Source organism: Eptesicus fuscus, chromosome 14 (assembly GCF_027574615.1).
Source record: "Eptesicus fuscus isolate TK198812 chromosome 14, DD_ASM_mEF_20220401, whole genome shotgun sequence".
Taxonomy (NCBI): Eukaryota; Metazoa; Chordata; class Mammalia; order Chiroptera; family Vespertilionidae; genus Eptesicus; species Eptesicus fuscus.
In genome coordinates, this window is record NC_072486.1 from 31,647,776 (window position 1) to 31,667,388 (window position 19,613).

General features: G+C 40.3%; 1 protein-coding gene across 1 annotated transcript in view; it reads right to left on the minus strand.

The window, feature by feature from the left end:
- The window catches only part of GRM3 (glutamate metabotropic receptor 3), an 82,382-nt gene that overhangs the window by 25,098 nt on the left and 37,671 nt on the right, over positions 1 to 19,613 (minus strand). Inside the window, exon 3 of the mRNA XM_054726368.1 lies at positions 4 to 1,070. Coding sequence (XP_054582343.1) covers positions 4 to 1,070 — 1,067 coding nt within the window. The remainder of the gene's footprint in view (positions 1 to 3; positions 1,071 to 19,613) is intronic.

The following is a 19,613-nucleotide window of genomic DNA, read 5'->3' on the forward strand; positions in this document are numbered from 1 at the left end:
TACTCTGTAGTCACTTGATGTAACATAAAATATTGGGAGGAAGGCCAGCCAGATGATGCATGTGGTGTACATGGTAAAACCAATGAACTTGGCCTCATTGAAATTTTCTGGGCACTTCCGCGTTTTGAAGGCGTACACAGTGCATAAGATCACCAGGACCACATCGTAGGTAAGTGAGATCAACATGCTGGAATCTCTGACATTGCACTTTAAGATGACTGTTTCCCGCTTCTCTGGAAGGGTGTACCGCCTGGTGCCCGGAGCCTCCAGGACGAGCCACACAGACACCACCACAATCTGCACCAGGATCAGACCCAGGCAGATGAAAACCTGAGAACTTGGGCTGATGAACTTTGGCCTCTGAGCGCCATTCTTTACCCCATCGAAGATGCGGGCGATGCAGTTTGTTTTGGTCAGCAGGGCTGAGTAACAGATAGCGAAGGAGGTCCCAAGTCCCAGGCGGCGCAATGCACAGATAACTGGGGACGGCTTGGCAATGTAGAAGAATGTCATGCAATATGATAGACCAACTCCAAACAACAAGATGTAGCAGAGCTCTCGGCCCGATGCTTTGACCAAAGGTGTGTTGTTGTGCTTGATAAAAACAGTCACAACCATGCATGTGCATGCAAAACCCAGGCAGGCGATGGTGACTGGACCAATGGCCCAGGCATCCTCCCACCTGATGTAGTCCTCAGGAAGGTCAAAGCAGCCAGATAGGTCTGCAGTGGGCCACTGCCCAAGGCCGCAATCCGTACAGGTAAACTCATCAGCCAGGTATTCGTAGGGCTCGCAGGGGATGCAGATCCAGCAGCAGACGTCCCCTGGTTGCATATTCTTCATTTCATTGGGGGCACAGGGGTCACTGCACTGGGAAGTGGGGATTGAGTTCCGGGACCAATGGATAGAGTCGACATCCAGCGATAAGGTTTCTGCCCAGTGACCAACCTTCAAGTAGGAATACTTGTCACCCACGTACTGAAAATTGAACACGTTGTATCGTCCCATTCCGTCTCCAAAAGCGTCAAACTTGACAATGCTATCTGCACCTTGATTTGGGTTGAATGGAGCTGTGACATGTAAAGTGAAAGGAAGAAAGAAAGAAAGAAAGAAAAGAGAAAGAACACTATTTAGGTGTCTTAGGTGTGATCAGTCAATTACTTTGTCATATACTTAGCAAAACTGAAATAACAGGGAATAGGGATTCCAGGGCTGAAATAATGTATCAATTGAATTTACACATTGAAAGCTACTAGAATACTCATGTATTCATAAATTCATTCACTGAACATTCCTTAGTGCCTCCTGCGTGCCAAGTGCCAGTGATAATCAGGAACACAATACAGTGCCAGCCTTCAAAGGGGCTTATTGTGTAACAGGAGAGCTGGCAAACATGTGGTCATATTCTCTGTGGTGTGTAAATATTCATTTCTTGAAAGATTTCACAGTAGGAATTGGAAAAAACTTTGTATCTCATCCTTATTACATATTTATTTATATATAGCCACTTAAATATTTTCATGAAAATATACAATTAATAGAATTTTTCTTCCTTGAAATGAAAAAATTTTTTCACTATGTATGTATGGTATGCTTCCTTTAAACAGTTTAAATTATTCAAAAGGAAAAAAAAGAAAATCTACCTAAAATCCTTCAGTGTTAATATTTTCACATGTTGGACTATATACATTCTGACTACATATATGCATATATCCGTATATAGCAAAGTTCCTATCCACATAAACACATATAACCTGAATATTTTTAAGGCACCAACAGTATGAAGAAGGTGGATAACTGTGCTTCAAAGTTTGTTCCTAACTGTAAAGGGTCAGTAGCCCTCAGTCAAATGACCTGCTCTCAACCTTGTCCCTTTTGGATAGCTCTCTGGGACTTCCTAAGCAGCAGCCCTCTAAGCATTTACGTTTCTCCTCTTCTAGTTTCTGTTCATCATGTCTCTCTTGCCAATATCTGCTGCCACTCTGATCACCAGTTTTTATGTCGCCTACTCTGAACTACTGTGTGCATATTATTTCACACTGCCAAACTTTGGTGTTTCCTCAGATGTAGAAGAATGTTGCTTATGTCTGAATGATGCATAGACAAATTGTCTCAGTCAGATTAGGCTTACCCATATTGAAAAATAGATCCAAAATAGTTTAATGGCTCAAACACAATGGAATTTTGTTTCTTCCTCATGCAGCAGTCTAAGGTCTTCATTAGTGGGGGTCTCTCTTCCACTTGGTGATTCAAGAACCCAGGTTCCTTATATGTGGAAGCTGTACCAATTGCTAGAGCCTTGTCTTCATCAGTGGAAGAGAAGGGGAGTGTGAAGCAGTTATTATACCTATTCCTTAAATTATTGATTAGAAATTAGTTACAGGACCACACCCAACCTCAAGAGAGGCTTGTGAATGTGGTTTAGCGAATGTGCCCAATTACAACCCTACTATGACATGAGAAAGTGGAATTTGGAGGACATTGCGATTTCTGATTCTGCAGGGATTTGCTGTCTTTGTTGTCTCCTCCCTGAGCTCTGTTCCACCATTTCTGAGGCTCACGTTGGTTCACCCAGTGGGAAATGTCTTATTGTTCTTGGGTGCAGTTATTTTATGGAGGAAAAGCACCCCTTGATTCCTTAATGAAATAAAACTTCAAATTTTACCAGATAGCCCTTTCCTGCCTAGGACCCATAGGTGCCCCTCGGGGGCCGGCCAGGTGGTTTACAGGAACATTTCATACCACATATAAAGTCTGTTAGTAGTGTAGTCCCTTATACCAAATTTATTCCTCACTTATTATGACTTCTTTCTCTTAGTGATCTTGTAATATCACCCGCCATTTGACTTGACTAACCTTCATCTAGCTTTCTGCCACTTTCACCAAACCAAACACCTATATCTATGTTTATAGTGAGACAGAATGATATAGCGCAGTGGTCGGCAAACTCATTAGTCAACAGAGCGGCAAACCGCGACTTGCGAGCCGCATGTGGCTTGGGAGCTGCAGTTTGCCGACCACTGATATAGTGGATGAGTACATGGGTTTTGATTTAGAAAAAGTATATGCGATTCTCTTCTATGTCTTTTAATAGTCATAAGTCCTTAGGCAAATTAACTTTTCCATTCTGTTCCTTAATTTGTAAATTTTAATATAAGTGAAAATTATAAAGAAATATAAAAGTACTAAATATATTGATCATTTCCACTGATTTGTGACACTTGCAATGTTAAATTGAATGATTTCAACTCTCTATGTTATAATGCTGTTTCTCTTGATCTAGTTCCAAGGCAGGATGATCTTTTTGCAACTACCATAGTTTTCCACTATGGTTTAATATATGTTAGGACAAGTGAACAAAGGAGTTGAAACATTATTACTGTATTTTCAGGAGTAAGAATCAATACAGAATTCTTATGTCACATAAAACTAAATTTGTTTAGTCTATGCTTAGAAAAATTTTATTTAAAATTTTACAATCTCCTTGCATATGTTACAAATAAGTAAAATGTCAAATATTTTAATGCACTTTACATCAAGTATGTAAGAACTTCAGATGTGTTATTAATTATTTTATTCTACACAATCAATCTCCACCGGTGTTCAGTTGATGTTATTAGATTTTCAGGAATATATTTATAAAAGAAATGTGTTCTATCTTTAATTTAAATATTTCACTATTTTCACACAGCTGTTCTGGAATGTAAGTTTCTTAAAAGTAATGTGTTTAACAGGTGAGAAAATGGATTGTTTTTTGTGTTCTGAGCTGGTGAGGGTTACTGATAAGATTGTTGGCATGTGAGATAATTAATAACAAACACTACAGATGTAAAACTTTCCTTTTACAATTCTTTTCTTGAAATCATCTAATATCATCAACAGAATATTGGGGGAGACTGGTTGTCTAGTTAAGAATAGCAAAGTTAATAACACATCTGAGATTCTTACACTTGATGTAAAATGTGTTAAGATATTCAACATTTTACTTAATTGTAACATATGAAGGAAGTCCCTAAATTTTTAATGCAGTTTTTCTAAGCATAGGCTAGTTTGATATAATAAAATAACTCTGATATTGATTCTTATTATTGAAAACATAGTAATAATGTTTCAATTCCCACTTTTTAAAATTATTTAAAAATGTTGAACATTAATACATTTTTAAGGATCCTAAGTAAGGAATATAGCTTTGGCTTTTACATAATGTTGCCACTATTTACCATGAGGCTATTTTAATATATCAGGGCAGAATACAGTCAGACTTTTCATCAGTGTTTTCCTCCCTACCTTTTTATTTTGAAAAATTTCAAACCTAGAGAAATAATGAAAGAGAAGTATATGGACATGTAGCATTGGAATCACCTAGAATTAACTATTTGTTAACATTTTGTCACATTTGCTTTATCTCTTTTTTTGTTTTTTTTGCCAAAATAAATATTTGCTATTGAAAAGTATTAAAATATAAACTCTCAACATTGATATAGAGAAAGAGTTGGAAAGCTAATGGCACATGAGCCAGATTCTGCCTGTTACCTATTTTGCAAATAAAGTTTTATTAGAACACAGCTTTACTCATTTTTTAACATATAACCTATGGCTAGTTTCCCACTACAATTGTAGAGTTGAGTAGTTGCACCAGATATTGCATGGCCCTAAAAATATTTACCATATAATGCATTCCACAAAACGTTTGCTCATTCTTGAAATAGAGCCAAGGGAACTCATATGCAGCAGTTTGGAAAATAAAATAGGAGATAAAATAGGAAAACATAAATTGACAATTAAGGATTACCAGACATTTAAGTAAACTTCTCACCTGAAAAAGAGTGACTGAAACACCCAGAACAAAGAAACGTGGAGTAGAAACAATGCAGGAAGAAAACAAAAGCTTTAAAACAATAATGTGCTAAGAGAAGATGTTGCATCTACGAGATAGTCATGGTATATTCTCAAAAGGCACATTCAGAGAAGAATGATGAACTTTGGAAATGAAATATGAGAAAGAGAGATTCAATGTAAGGATTGAAAGATAAATTTGAGAAAATTCTCAAAATTTGACAAAAATGCTAAGATGTAAAATAAAGCAGGAAAGTTAGTGAATATTTTGTGAAATTTGAACATTCAATCAGCAGGAGTTCCAGAAAGAGAGAAAGAGAAAATAGAGGAAGGACATTATCAAAAGAGGCAAAGTGGATGGACTTGGCCTAAGAAAAGGTGAAGCAAGAGACTATTACTCCTTCTTATAAACTTGCTAAATTCATGTAAAAATTATGTACATGTATTATTTTGTTAAAAGTAAAAAAAAATTATAAAATTATAAAAAGTGCAAGGTCAAGCAGAAGAATTTGCCAAGTAAATTATTAAAATGAGACCACTTCAAATATAACAAGTGCTTGATAAGTGGGTGATGAACAAATAGTACTTTTGGTAGAGTTGTTTTTTTTTAAACTATAAGTTTACCTTTAACTAAATTTGTTTTGCTAAATATGTATCAAAGTATGGTCTAGTGTCTAAATCATTTAAATACATAAAACACACTCAAGTAATACTTCAAAAAAGTGCATTATAAATTCTAAAAGATCCGTTGTCAGCGGAAGTGCCCTGATCTTCAGCTTGGGATAAATGGTTGCTGTGTCTGCACTAGAATGAGAAACAATGACAGGAGAGCCAGAAGAAAAGGTAAACCATGTCTGTGAAATGTCCACATGTGCGAATAACCCTGTTTCTGAATGGTTATTCCAAATATGCCTGGCTGGGTAGTGAGGGGGCAGGAGAGAAAACCAAGCTCTTTCTCAGGTGCTGCTGGAGTCACTTCAAGGGACAGAGAAGCTTGAAGGCCTAGGGGACTGATCCTGTCACCTTCCCAAATCACTGAGTTACCTCTAAGTCAAATGGCTCACCTGGGAAATTGTTACAGGCCACTGAGCTATCACATGGTTCTCTGGAGATCAGCTGCAGAGTTCTCTAGAGTGAGGCAATGTGGGGGAGTTTCCCGTTTCTCCAGTTGAATCTCATCAACGGAGCAAGAATCATTTGGGATAGAAAACAAATTCCTTCATCTTTTGTTGTTGCAACAGCATGAAAAAGCCCAACTAAAGGGAGAAGAACTGGGAAGATGGTGGAACCCCCCTTAACCACCCCCCCAAAAAAACAGACCTTCTCCAAAATCGAAATTTAAGCCCCTCACTATATTAGTTCCTCACAACTAGGTCCCTACTGTACAGAAGGAGCCTTTCAAGTCAGGAAGATGACCTCTCAGTTTAGCTCATTATCTATTATCTGACCCCGGTCTCACATAAATTTATTTGATAAGTTTAATATCAAGATGACCAGTCCTCCTAGGGCCCCCTTGGTAGAGATGAGGCGAGTCTATGCCTTACAGATATCACAGGTCAATGGCACAAGAAAATTAAATCGGCTCTTTATTTTTTTCCTCTCAGACAGAAGTCCAATTAAGGTAAGGCAATAATGGGACTCAACAGGCTTTCAGTAATGGGAACATAACTCCACTGCCTGGGTTCACGTTCATAAATACTAATGAAGATTGCAAAAACTATTGACAGCAACGTGGCTCCGGTTTTACATTTTACAACCAGGCCCTCACGGAGGTTTCTGTGAACTAATTTGATGAATTGGAATAAAGACATGGATGAGAAGACAGAAAATGGCATCTCCCTTGAAAGATCTTTTAGAGGTCAAGAGGTAAAGACATCAAAATCCTTTGACTAGAGCAAACAAAATCTTTTACATGCATCAGGCAGCAGGGAGTTAGGAAAGAATAAGAATGACCCCTTGGTTATCCGTAATTAATTTACCTACCAATTAGGAACAAAATTGCTGATGCATTTCCACAATTATTTACCAACAGAGCGTAGTTGCTGTGGCAAAGGACCACCTAGATGCCTTTGATGCTCCGCCTGTCTTACCTGTGCAAAATGCTCATTAAGTACCAACGGTGCACAGTGAAAGTGAATGTTTGAGAAGAGCTATTGAAAAGAGGCTTTCTAAAAGCAGCGTCATGACTTTGAAAAGAACTTTCTTTAGTTTTGAAAAGTTAGCATGGCTAACACTCCTAGTGCTTCATTATACATTCTATTTGTTTCCCTATGTAGATTCTACATTTTGTTGCTGAAATTTTCAATACTCAAGGCAGCTCAGAAAGGAATGATGAATGTGGAGGCAAGGCACAGACAAAATAGCAGTGAGAAAAAGTTATAGAGATTCTGATCCCCTCTGCCTCTCAGTGCCAGGAGAAGGCTCGGGGCCCCCCTCTGCTTATTTTATTGATTTTAGCTGAAGTCTCATGGTAGATACTGCATCTTTGGTTAGGGACCCTCCCTAATGTGAGCTAATGCTACTATCACATCTTTTTCTGCCCTTTCTTCCCCAACTCTTGCCCTCCCTCTTACATCATCTACAGCTTTTCTCACATCCTCTATGATGAATGTTTAGATTAAAAAAAAAACACATTTAATTGAAATACATATACAAAAAAGGGTAAAAATAAGTGAATTATCACCAACTGAACATTCCCATGTAACATTATGGATGTTAAGCAACGGAGCATTGCCGTTGTTCCTGCCCTATCTACCCGCCCTTCCCGAAGATAACCACCACCGTACCTTTCAGTACTAACACGTTTTGCCTGATATTAAACTTTATATTAATGTAATCATAAAGTATGTATCATTTATTTTGGTGAGATTCATTCCAGTAGTGATGAGAAGCTATAATTGGTTCATTTTTATTGATGTTTTTATTTTATTTTATTATATGGATGTGCCACAATTTTTTTCAGCCATGTTTCTATTGTGGACATTTGTGTGTTTTTTTCTTTCTTTAAGTCTGCAGCCTTTATGAATAATGCTGTGTCTTTAGCTGGGTTATCCAGAAACAAACCCAAAGACATAGAATTGAGTTCAAGAAGTTGATTTGGGATTTTACAGGGGAGTGAAGAAGTAAGATATAGACAGGAGAGGGAATCCAATATAGAGTGCGTTGAAGAGCACATGTGGGTCTCATTCTCACTGGAGTATTTGGGAAGATGGCATAGAATGGGAGTTGGGACATAATGCCCCATCTTATTCACTAGCTGGGATGGGACAACTCTTATTTGTCATTGGCTGATGGCTGCTTCAGGGGTGGTAATGCCATGGCATTTTTGGCTTGGTCTAGGTACTGGCAGAGCACACTCCTGTGGCCAGAGAAAGCTCCCTAGCAGAGAGTCAGTGGCATGTATGAGAACAGTGGGGGTTGTGGGGTTGGGGAGAAACATTTGTCAAAACTACGCTGGATGAAGTATATATCCCTGTCTTAAAAGAAAAGAAGGTGTGTGTTTCCCATTGTTCTGCCCTTACATCACTTCACCTGCTGTGCTATGGATCTAAATGCCGCAGAAGAGTGAGCTGTGATGTGGACAGAGGTGAAAATGACTGAGAAAATCCCTGTCAGAGAGGGGCTAGTGAGTCAGCAGTGCAAACTATTCAGAAATGCATTTGAAAAATGGTAGCAGAATTCATGTTCTGAAGAACAACCGCAGGAACAAAAATACTTAATAAAATGAGCTTTCCATTTTTCAGCAAACAATATACTACTTTATATAAAAAGCAGAACAACAGGAATTCGATTCCAGGGATAAGCACAGCAGCTTAGCATATAGTGGCTGAAATTCTATGAGTGAAGCAAATTAATTTCTATTCTCTTGCCGTATGCATGCATGGACGTGCATTTGACTCTGTGTAGTAGCATGTACAGAGAATAGAGGGAAAATAAATTACTTCTCTTCCCAGCATGCAGGTCTATTGTCAGGTTGTCATATTTTTCCTGAGCCACTGTAACACAGCATGGTCTCCTGTCTTCACAGAGAGGGGCTGCTTTATTGAACCACAAGATTTTAAGGGACCTTGTCAGGTCATCAAACACATCTACACATTGTTAAACAATTCCAAACCCCGTTTCCTGAAAGAGTTTCTTTTCCACTGGAAATAACTAAGGTGACAACATTCCAAGTAACAGCTTTACATTTTTCTCCTCAATTTGTGCCAAAGTTTCTAATTTGAATTATTAAAAAAATAACAGTGTTAAGGGTATCAGAAATCATTTTAGCTCATATAACTCTTATTTCCACTCTTCCTCCAATTGTGTTAAATTAATAAGGTAGAAAAAATTAACTTTGTGATAAAACCTTAACATATCCCTTTAGAACAACAATTATATATAACTAGAGGCCCAGTGCATGATTGAATCATGCATGTGTAGGGTCCCCTACACGCTTTCGCTTTCGATCGCGGGGGAGCTGGGTGCCTGTCCGCTGGTGCACCAGGCCTTTCGGAAGCCTCTGGCTCGGTGGAGGCTTCCGAAAGGCCTGATGCTGGAGCAGACAGGCACCCAGCTCCCCTGCTTTTGATGGTCCACGGTGGGATGTGAGCTCGCTGCCCTAGAGGCCCCTTCTGTTCCGCAGCACAGCCATGGCGCAGATGCTGAGCTTGCGCCACTGCTGGTGACGCGAGCTCAGAGTCCCACTGGCCCAATCGGCTACCCCAGCCACCCTGAGTCCCGCCCCCTGCGCCTCCCACTGGCTTAATCGTGGGCGTAGCAGAGTGATGGTAATTTACATATTACCATTTTATTAGGTAGGATTCCATAATATATTCCATATAACATGTACTTTGTTATACAACATACATTAATTATAGATAATATAGTATATGTATATATTTATATATTATATAGTATATTAAATATTAATGAATTATACATAATGTAGATTAATATATTAAATATTATATAATATATACCTATATAATATACTAGAGGCCCGGTGCACAAAATTTGTGTGGGGGAGTGGTCCTTCAGCCCTGCTTGCACCTTCTAACAATCTGGGACTGCTGGCTCCTAACCGCTTGCCTACTGGCCTGCTTGATTGATCCTAACCACTCTGCTTGCCTGCCTCATCGCCCCTAACTGCTTGCCTGCCTGCCTCATTGCCCCTAACTGCCTCTGCCTGCCTGCCTCATTGCCCCTAACCACTCTGCCTGCCTGATTGCCCCAACTGCTCACCTGCCTGATCACCCCTAACTGTCTCTGCCTGCCTGCCTCATCGCCCCTAACCACTCTGCCTGCCTGCCTGATTGCCCCTTATATTACACTTTTATTATTATAGATAGTTATGCTTAACTAATATGTTAGGGTTCCATCACCAAATTAATATTACCTTTTATAAATGTATACATATATGTATAATTTTCTTGCTTAAATTCCTGTATGGCAATTTTACTGAAAAATCAGGGGATAGGGCATTGCTAATATCTAGGACTTCAATCAAAGTCATCCTTGAAATCAGTGGAGAAAATGATGACATTTGCATATCAGCATTCAAGCAGTGTGTTATAATGACATAGATAGAAGAACCTTGGGGCTCTTCCACTCTTTTTCTCTCCCCCTTTTTTCTCAGCATCCTTGTTCCCAATATCTAAGCTTCCTATGTAGCCCTAAGCAAAACCAGTTCCCATTAAAGTACTACATTCTGTTTATGTTACTGCTTTCAGGGATATTCATATTGAAGGGGAGCCTAGTCCAGGGATCATATGAAAGGCCGTCACAGATAAATTACTGATGATGGAATTTGATATCTCTGGAGAAAGAATTTTGGGCAGAAGGTCTGGGCAGCTTTCCTAAAATGTTATCCTTTGGGGTTTAGTGTTAGCCCCAAGGAAAGGGAATTTCTGCTCCTTCGTTGTCATCCTTTCCCATTTTGTTTTTCTCTTCCACAGGGGAGAATTTGCAGGTCTGGTTGGCGAAGTCTAATATTCACTGACTGGACTATTTTCCTCTAATTGTCAGTATCACCGTACTTAAGAGAACAGGCAGATGCTCTCCTACCTCCTGTAGACTGACAGAGGGGCCAACTTCTCAGGACCAGCCTCGGCCACCTTCATGCCCACTTGGCACTGCCAGTCTCTGGGTTGTGCAGACTGAGGGCACTTGCCTAGCAGCTCTGACCCTCTCTACCCCACCCCCCACCCCGCAGCAGGTGGGGAAGGAAGACCTGCCACTCACTACGCATACAAGTGGTATGGATGTGTGGGTATGTAGGCTTGGAATCTGCTCTAAGGCCTTAGCCATTAGAACGGGGTTGTGGGAACCCAAGCCTTTTTGGTTTGTGGTCTTTGCCCAGTATTCTAGCATTAGTATCAGAGAAGGCTTGTACTGGGGAGAAGGCTGGGGTAGGGGGTGAGATCAGGCACTTGCTCAGTTATTAACAAGAATTGAAATTAGTTTTCTTTTGGCTCTTGATTCTTACGTGTTTGCAACCCAGGAGAAAAAAAAAAAGGAGAAAGTAGGATTTGGCACTTAATTCCATCCCAAAGCCCCAAAACCCCATACATAGCTAACTACTTACTTTTTCCATTAGTTCTAGCTTATAACATATTTGAAAGAAAATAACAGGGAACAACAAAGAAAGGGAAGTAAAGCTCAATTTTTTGAAAAAATGATTTAATGATAGCAATGAAATTTCAAACGTTTGTTTTCTTTCAAATTGGAGTTACAGGGCAAAGGCAGGTGTAGAGAGGAAAAAGAGAATGAAAAAAAGTTAGAGGAAGCTGAGAGACTGGGAGGAGGATGGAGAATACTGGCTGATCCGTCTTTGCCCCCAAACTGGATATTGATGGCTGCTTTTACTCTAATTCTGGTTCTCATTGCAATATGTACAATATGAACAGCACCTCAGGTGATGTCTGACATACAGGGAATACTAAGTAATAAGGGGCCATTAGCTACTATGACTATTGTGATAGCCTCCTGGCTGACTTCCTGTGCCCAGGCTCTCTCCCCTTTTTTTCCTGGTTCGCATTCCTCTTAAAATGTCTTTGTTACCACAATCACCATCACTTCATTGCATGAAGGCCTAAATGGCTTTCCTGTTACATCCAGCAACGCTGACAATTTTTGTTTGTTCTTTTTAGGTTAAAAATAAATGTTCAAATGAAAAAAAAAAAGTTCTGTGATCAAGTAATAAACTGGATTAACAAACCAAAACAGGTTTCAAGGATGTAGGGTTAGATCTTAGAGCATCTGATTTGTGAATCGCCTTGACAATCATCCAGAGATTGGTAGGGCATATAGCTTTCCCCAGGTTTTAGACGGTCAAATTTTGTTTTCATTTATTTACTTTATTTAAGGATGCCCAATATCTCGCGCATTGGTGGATCTTGGAGATTCATGCCGCAGGCAACGTATCTCCATGAATTTCAAAGTCCTGGGTAATCTGGCCCATCTCCCCACTCATGCCTTTCACTCCACCCCTTCACAACCCACAAGGAAACCTGACTGCCCCCTTCCTCTGTGCCATGTGCAACCTGCACTGTCCCTCTTGTGCTTTACTCACATGGTTCCCTGTGCCTCACAGGCCCTTTCCTTCTGCAGTTCCTGTGAAGCCCGAATACAGATCGCACCTTTGCCCTTGGCTGTGTCTCAGCTGAAAGGGTAAGTCCCCTCTGGGATCCCACGTACAACCTTCCTTTTCTTGGGCACTGACCATCTTTGTCTCGCACTGTCATTTTTTTTCCTGCATCCCTCTCCCACTCCTATCTTTCTCTCATGATGCTGTGAGCGCCTCAAAGGCAGAAAACGAACCTTGTGCCCCTTTAAACAGTAATGGCAACCAGGGGTCGTTAGGCTAACTTCAGCCTGAGAAGTATGTTTTATTTGTCCTCCACTGTGTTTCCGTAACACCTGAATCCGTGTTATTTATTCACATATCGGGAGAAAAATTTGAATTTCTTCATTTCGTCAAACGTAGGAAGACCTGGTGGCCCTGGGCCTTCACTGCGCGCCAGGCATGGTTGGCGGGAGTCCTGGTTTGGCCGCTCCATCCTGGAGCTGGCAAACCCACCTGATGATGTGTTTGAATTCCCGCTGCTTAAACACAGGTCCTCAAAAAGCCGTTGTTGTCAGCCATGCATACTCACCGCACAAATATCAAAGGAGAGAGGGAAATATCTCACTAGTTCAAAAGAAAATTATAGATTTTTAAATCTTATTTTCTTTTTCCAATGAGGAGAGCGGGAATAAATTACGAAACTGTTTTTGGGGAGAATGCGAGTAAACAAACGATGCTTGGCTATAAATGAACCCTCTTTTGGGGCCCCAGAGCCTGTGAGTACGCCTCTAGCTGGCAGAGTATGAGTCACCCTCGGTGAGTTGTTTATTTGCTCTGGTTCCCTGTCCAGACCGAGAGCTCCAGGAGGACTGTGCTGTGTCATGCACCGCTGTCCCCTGGTTCTGCCTGCCTGCCTGCCTGTGCTGCAGTCGCAGTTTCACCCCTCACTAGTCACTTCACTCATTTGTGATCGGCGACCCAGAGGAGCACAGGGAGAATTAAGCTGGGAGCAGGCAGCGCGGTGTCTACCACAAAGCAAGTGCTCCAGCACTCTTGGCTTGATTATTCGAGTGCCTGCCTGCTGGTAGGTCGTCAATGAATGTGTGTGAGATGAATGAACTCATGAATAAATGATGGAGTGAATGCGTCCACCGTTGTGTAGCCACTGTGTTGACAGCCAGCTGGTTTTCTGAGCCTTGATGAAATGGCTTAGGTCTGTTCAAATCATTATTGTATGACACATAGGAGTTCTTCGGATGGCAGACTTCACTTATCTAAAATAGCTTAAAACGACCTCACTGTTCGACATAACCTATTTCTTCCTAGTTAAAAAAAAAAAAAAAAAAAAAAGCCTTTACTCTTTATTCAGCCTCTTACCATGGGGTATATTATCTGTAATATTGCCCTGTTTGCCAAATTGCTAATGAATTAACTGAGCCCCACCCCACAATTTTGCCTAATTACATCTGCTAGAGTTGTGTATCAACACACACACACACACACACACACACACACTTGTAAAAAGCTAAAGGTAGTGAAGAAGTGTAGGACTTTGTCTACAGGACATACTTTTGGAAATAAGGAAGAAAGAAACCGTGACACTGATTTCTGCGCCTTTAGGGACAATTTTGCCAAAAGGCAGGCTTTCAGGGATGTTGAAGAGGGAGATCCTGAAAGGCTGTAAGCATGTGCTTGGGAAACTTGTTCTGGTCTGGAGGAGCACAAGCATGCTTTCCTATCCCCGTGCTTTATCTCGGAGAACCCCATCAAATATCTGATATCAGAGATTTGTGCCTGACACTAAGAAATGTGTGCTGGAGGGAGGAATAAAGGAATCAGAAAAAGATGGCTATGAGGCAGAAAGTGAAGATCCTCTGCAAACATCAGCTAATAAGTTGCTAAGATTCTTATAAACATACTTTTCATGCACCAAAGGGGTCCCTCAGCCTGGCCTGTGGGGATCTGGCCAAAATTGGCTCTCCAACATCCCCCGAGGGGTCCTGGATTGCGAGAGGGCACAGGCCAGGCTGAGGGACCCTGTGCACTGAGCCTCTTGTATGCATATAAGATCTTTGGTTAATCTCTTCCCACCCTCCCCCTCCCCCTTTCCCTCCGAGATTCATGTCTGTTCCATGTTTCCATGCCTGTGGTTTCCGCTCCTGCATTGAGCATCTGTCCCCAGGTGGTCAGTGCACGTCATAGTAATGGTTAGATGGTCAAATAGTTAGCCGGTCACTTAGGCTTTTATATATATAGATAAGGTAATAGGCTATTATTATGGTGCTATAAATATGGTCATAACGTTTTACAGGAACCTCAGGTTAGCACTTCAAAGCTGTCATCAGAAAACTAAAAAAAATGTTTGGTCCATCAATTTATTTTGTTCATTATATTCCACATATGAGTGAGATGTCTTTCTCTGACTTATTTCGCTTAGCATAATAATTTTCAGGTCCCTCTGTACTATCTCAAAGGGTAAGAGAGCCTTCTTTTTTACTGCTGCATAGTATTCCATGATGTAAATGTACCACGGCTTTTTTATCCACTCGTCTACTGATGGTCACTTGGGCTTTTTCCAGATCTTAGCTATTGTAAATTCTAAAGGAGATACAGAGACATAGAAGCATAGAATAGACTGCAGAATCTCAGCGGGAAGGCGGGGAGGGTGGGTGGGTAGAAAGAGATCCACCAAAGCACTTGTATGCATCTATGCCTAACCCATGGACACAGACAGTAAGGTGGTGAAGGCCAGCGGTGGGGGTGGGTGGGGGGAGGCTAGAAAGGGTCAATGGGGGAAGGGGGGCATATGTAATACTTTCAACATAAATATTTAATTAAAATATAAAATAAAATTACAAAAAATAAATACTGATTTCATATAGAAAAAAAAGTGCTTGTAGATTGTCTGCTTGTATAAGGTACTCAATACGTACTACCTGCTGAATTCATTTGTAAAATCCCAATTTCAGGTATTCATTCTGCTATCTATTTAAAAATAATGACTTGGAGACAAGGTACCATCTCACCTCTCCACCCAGGCACCAGGAGTGAGCCCCTCCTGGAAGTGAGAGTGCACCCTGCTGTGCTGTCGGTGCAGGACTGGTCTATTCCATTCATGACAAGCCACACTCCTAGTTATTTTTAGGCCAAATCATTTGAGGTTTGGGTTTTGACTACTCAATCTTCTTTTCCACAATATTTATACTCTTTCCAGATGTTATGAGCCAGATACCTTTTCCACATCAAATCTTGCCCACAGAAAAAGGTGCGATTATGGATGACAGAGACTTGGGGTGTGCATTTAAATCACGTGAGAGCTTGCTCACAGGGTTAATTTTGTAAAAGTCTGCAGTCATATTTCAGAAGATGAAGCCTTTGTTCTAGTTAATGACACTGAATATGGTCATCTGGGAACGATCATTTTTGGAAGGGTGGGAAGAATATATTCAAGGGCAACAAGGATTCTTTCTCAGGTTCAGGTCCACCTAGAATTTAGCAGATGCCATCCTTACATAGCTACCTTCTAGTCCCACTTTACTTTGATTTCAGAGTACTTTCTGTGGAGTGTGGAGTGAAAAGGAATTTTGTTTTGTTTTTTTTTTTTTTATTATTTTGATTGTAGCAAGCACTTTCTACTTCAAAACTAATGACACAGCTTGGGAAGGGAGTGGAGATGGTTTGTGATTTTGGCCTTCAGGGGTTAGAACATTATATTTTGGATCAAATGCCTCTGAGTAATTGCACTGCAGAAAGTGTGGTTTTGCAGCCAGTCCATTCTCTGGTTGCTGGACATGGCCACTGTGATGTGTCTGTGCCCCGAGGCCTGCTAGGCAGCCTGGCCGTAGCCTCAGCTCAGCTTCTCCATCTCTGATCGTTGCTACTACAGTGGTCAGTTTTCAATACTTTTCTTCAAACAGTTCCAAAATGGCCCTAGGAACATTTCTTTTGTTGCCTTTAAGGTGTATGATTGTCCTTGAATGCACTATATGGTAACTTTTGAAGCACAAGCAATCAGCACTAACATTTTTAAGGTAGCAATTGGAATAAATGTAAAGTCCTATTTTTCTAAAGTTTCTCTTGATAACGCGTGATTTGAGAAGGAAAAAAAATTGCAAAAACTTTGTTCCAGGAATAAAGGGAAAAGGTGGAAAACGAATTCCGCCCCCTTAGATGTACTGCTTCCCATACATGCATAAAGACATACAAACAATGACAGCTTACTTTCTGCTTTATTTTCATCCAATGAATTCAGCAAATGGCATCAAGTATCCCTGGCTGTGATAATTGCCATGTAAAGGAAAGTGTTCTTTCCCGTGGAGTAGCTGGAGCTGTTGGAGCGGGCTCGGCAGGGATACAATTTACAAGTGGATATGTCTTACAATCAGGAAGTCCGAGACAGATGCTTAGGGGTTATTGTGTGATGGCAGGGGGATAGCCCAAGACTTCTTTGCCCAGTTCAGAATTCTGATCAGTGAGATAGGGACTCGGTGCCCAGAAGAGAAATTTACTGGCCAACAGTGTACATCTACATGCCAAGAAGTGGACCCACAGCAGTGGCATTGCTGGATCGGGTTTTCCTTTTATTGCTAATTGTATTTAGTTTCTGGAATTCTAGGTGCTCCTGGGAAGTGACTAAGGCTGCAGACATCTGCTGGGCATTGAGGCGTTTGGCATATATGCACCTTATTTTATTGAATAATAAATGCCCTGTTCTGGTCTACTGTACACCTCCACAATAGTTCCTTCTTATAATCATATAAGGAAATAATCATAAATTATCTGTATGCTTACTGCCACAGATGCATCGATTTCAGTAGAGCTATGTACCTGCTCTTGTACTTTATGTACATCATCTCATTCAATTTAGCCCAATAAAGTGGGTGCTTATTGACATTTGACAGATGAGGGAACTGAGCATGAAAGAGACTGAGTCATGTGTCTAGTTAGTGAAAGTTTCAGAACCAAACCCAGGTCTGCATGGCTCCAGCACTCATGTTTTTAACTATGGTCTATCCTACTCTACTCTGACTCTTGGATCCCCCAGTCTATTCTGCATGTTTATGGTGCTTCCATAAACACTAAATGAGTTTATTTATTATAGTCATTGTCACATACTGATGTAGTTGTCTTGAAACTATGTCTTATTCATCCTAATATTTAGCACAGTAAGAGGCACATTTCAGAAACTGCTCATTAAATGAATGACTAGGCATGAAATACAAGACTGGTATTTTAGAAAAAATAAAATAAACACCTTCACAGTGTGACTTGAGGATTTCTATAAATGGATCATTTAAGAAGGAATTCATTTTTCTGCTGTCACCATGGAAAGCAGTGATCCACACTAGAAGGAATGCTCTGGTCTCTAAGGAGACAGACCTAGGGGGTGTGTGTGTGTGTGTGTGTGTGTGTGTGTGTGTGTGTGTGTCTGTGTGTGTAGCACACGGTTTACTTCAGTAGATCCAAATTCCCTTTCTGGCTCTAGGCTGCATGCCTAATGTTTTCTGGATAAATTTCATGTTTTTTGCTTTAAGCATCTCATTTATTCACAACTTTGAGGCCATATTTGTGAGTTTTAATTGTGAACAATTTAAAAATTTCATCTTTTTAATTAGGCTGAAGGGTGAAGTTTAGAAGACCCTAAATTCTTTCCATATAGCAATCCCATGAAGTAGGTTCCATTACTATCCTATTCATGAAAGCAACTCAGAAAAGCTTAGAAGATTTTTCAGCCTAGCAAATGATTTCCCTTTAGCTGAGACTCGACTCCTCATCCCCAACAATTGATTCTCCACACTGTAGGAGCACCAATAAATAGTTCAAACTCCTCAATTAGGAGACTTGATGTCTTTGATGATGTAATACTTTTACCTATCTCACAAATGTTTAACTATTCCTTCCTACTCCTTCCTTCTCCCCAACATCTGTCCCTACCACTTCTATTCCCAGCTCATCCTTCTTAAGCTCTATGCTCCACAAGTAGTGAACAAGTTTTTATTCTCCGAAAGTTCAAAACTTTTGCCTCTGTTTCTTTGCATGTGTAATTTCCTTTGCCTAGATCCTTCTTTATTCATTTTTATTTATATCTCAAGACATGTATTATTTATTTATTTTTTTGCTGACTCCCTAAAATGAGAATAAGTGATACTTCTTTGTATCTTCATAGTATTCAATTCTAACCTCAATTCTTTCATTTACTTATTTAACACTTAATAGATTCTAAGGCTAAAAATGTGAACAACGTACTCGTGATTCTTGCCTCCTGCAGATTACCCTAGTGGACTACAAACTAACAATTAAGCAGATAATATAACTTCAAATTGAGATAAGTGAGTTGCTATGACAAAAACTAAAACTAGGTAATAGTATAATGTGGAGTCATGGTAGGTGGGAGGATTCTTCAGGTAGGGTGACCAATGAAGGCATTTTTAAGAAAGTAACATTTGAGCTGAACCTAAAGACAAGAAGGAGCCAGCCATCTGAGGCTCTGGAGGAAGACTGTTCTAGATAGAACTGTGCGATGTTGAAGTGGCAGCAGAGGACTGCTTCCTACTGGGTCTTACAGATTCTAGTAATGCGTTTAGATTTTATTCTATCATCAATGAAAAGTGTTGTGAGGATTTACATTTTTAACAGCTTACTCTGGTTTGATGTAGAGAATGAACTCTAGGAGAATAAGAATGGATACAAGGAAAATGACTAAGATGGTATTTCAGGGATCAAAGCAAGAGATGAAGGTGGGCAGTTTGGAAGAGGAGTACAGACAGTAAGAAGTAGTCAGATTTAGGATATATCTTCCGAGGTGGTGCTATGAATTAACATCGGGAGGAAAAGAGTTGATCTTTGGTTGATTATAGATTTTCACTGGAAGAGATGGATGATGGTGCCATTAACTGAGAAAGGTAGAGGAACAGCTGTGTACATTTTTATTTTGGCAGATGGGGTGGGGAGATGGGAGAGTGAAAATAAAGAGCTTTGGATTGGATATGTTAAACATAGGATATTTTTTAGATATTCAAGATAAGATGGCCAGAAAATTAAACATCCGAATCCAGATAACAGCAGAAAGGTCAGGGATGAAGGAAAAAACATTTGTGAATCATCATTACACAGATAATGTTCAATGTTGGCGACTTTATGAGACGACTACTGAGAGGATTAGCAGGATGGTGCCTTAAGCTGTTGCAACATTTAGAGTTTGGACACAGAATGAGCCTGCCAAGGAGGCTAA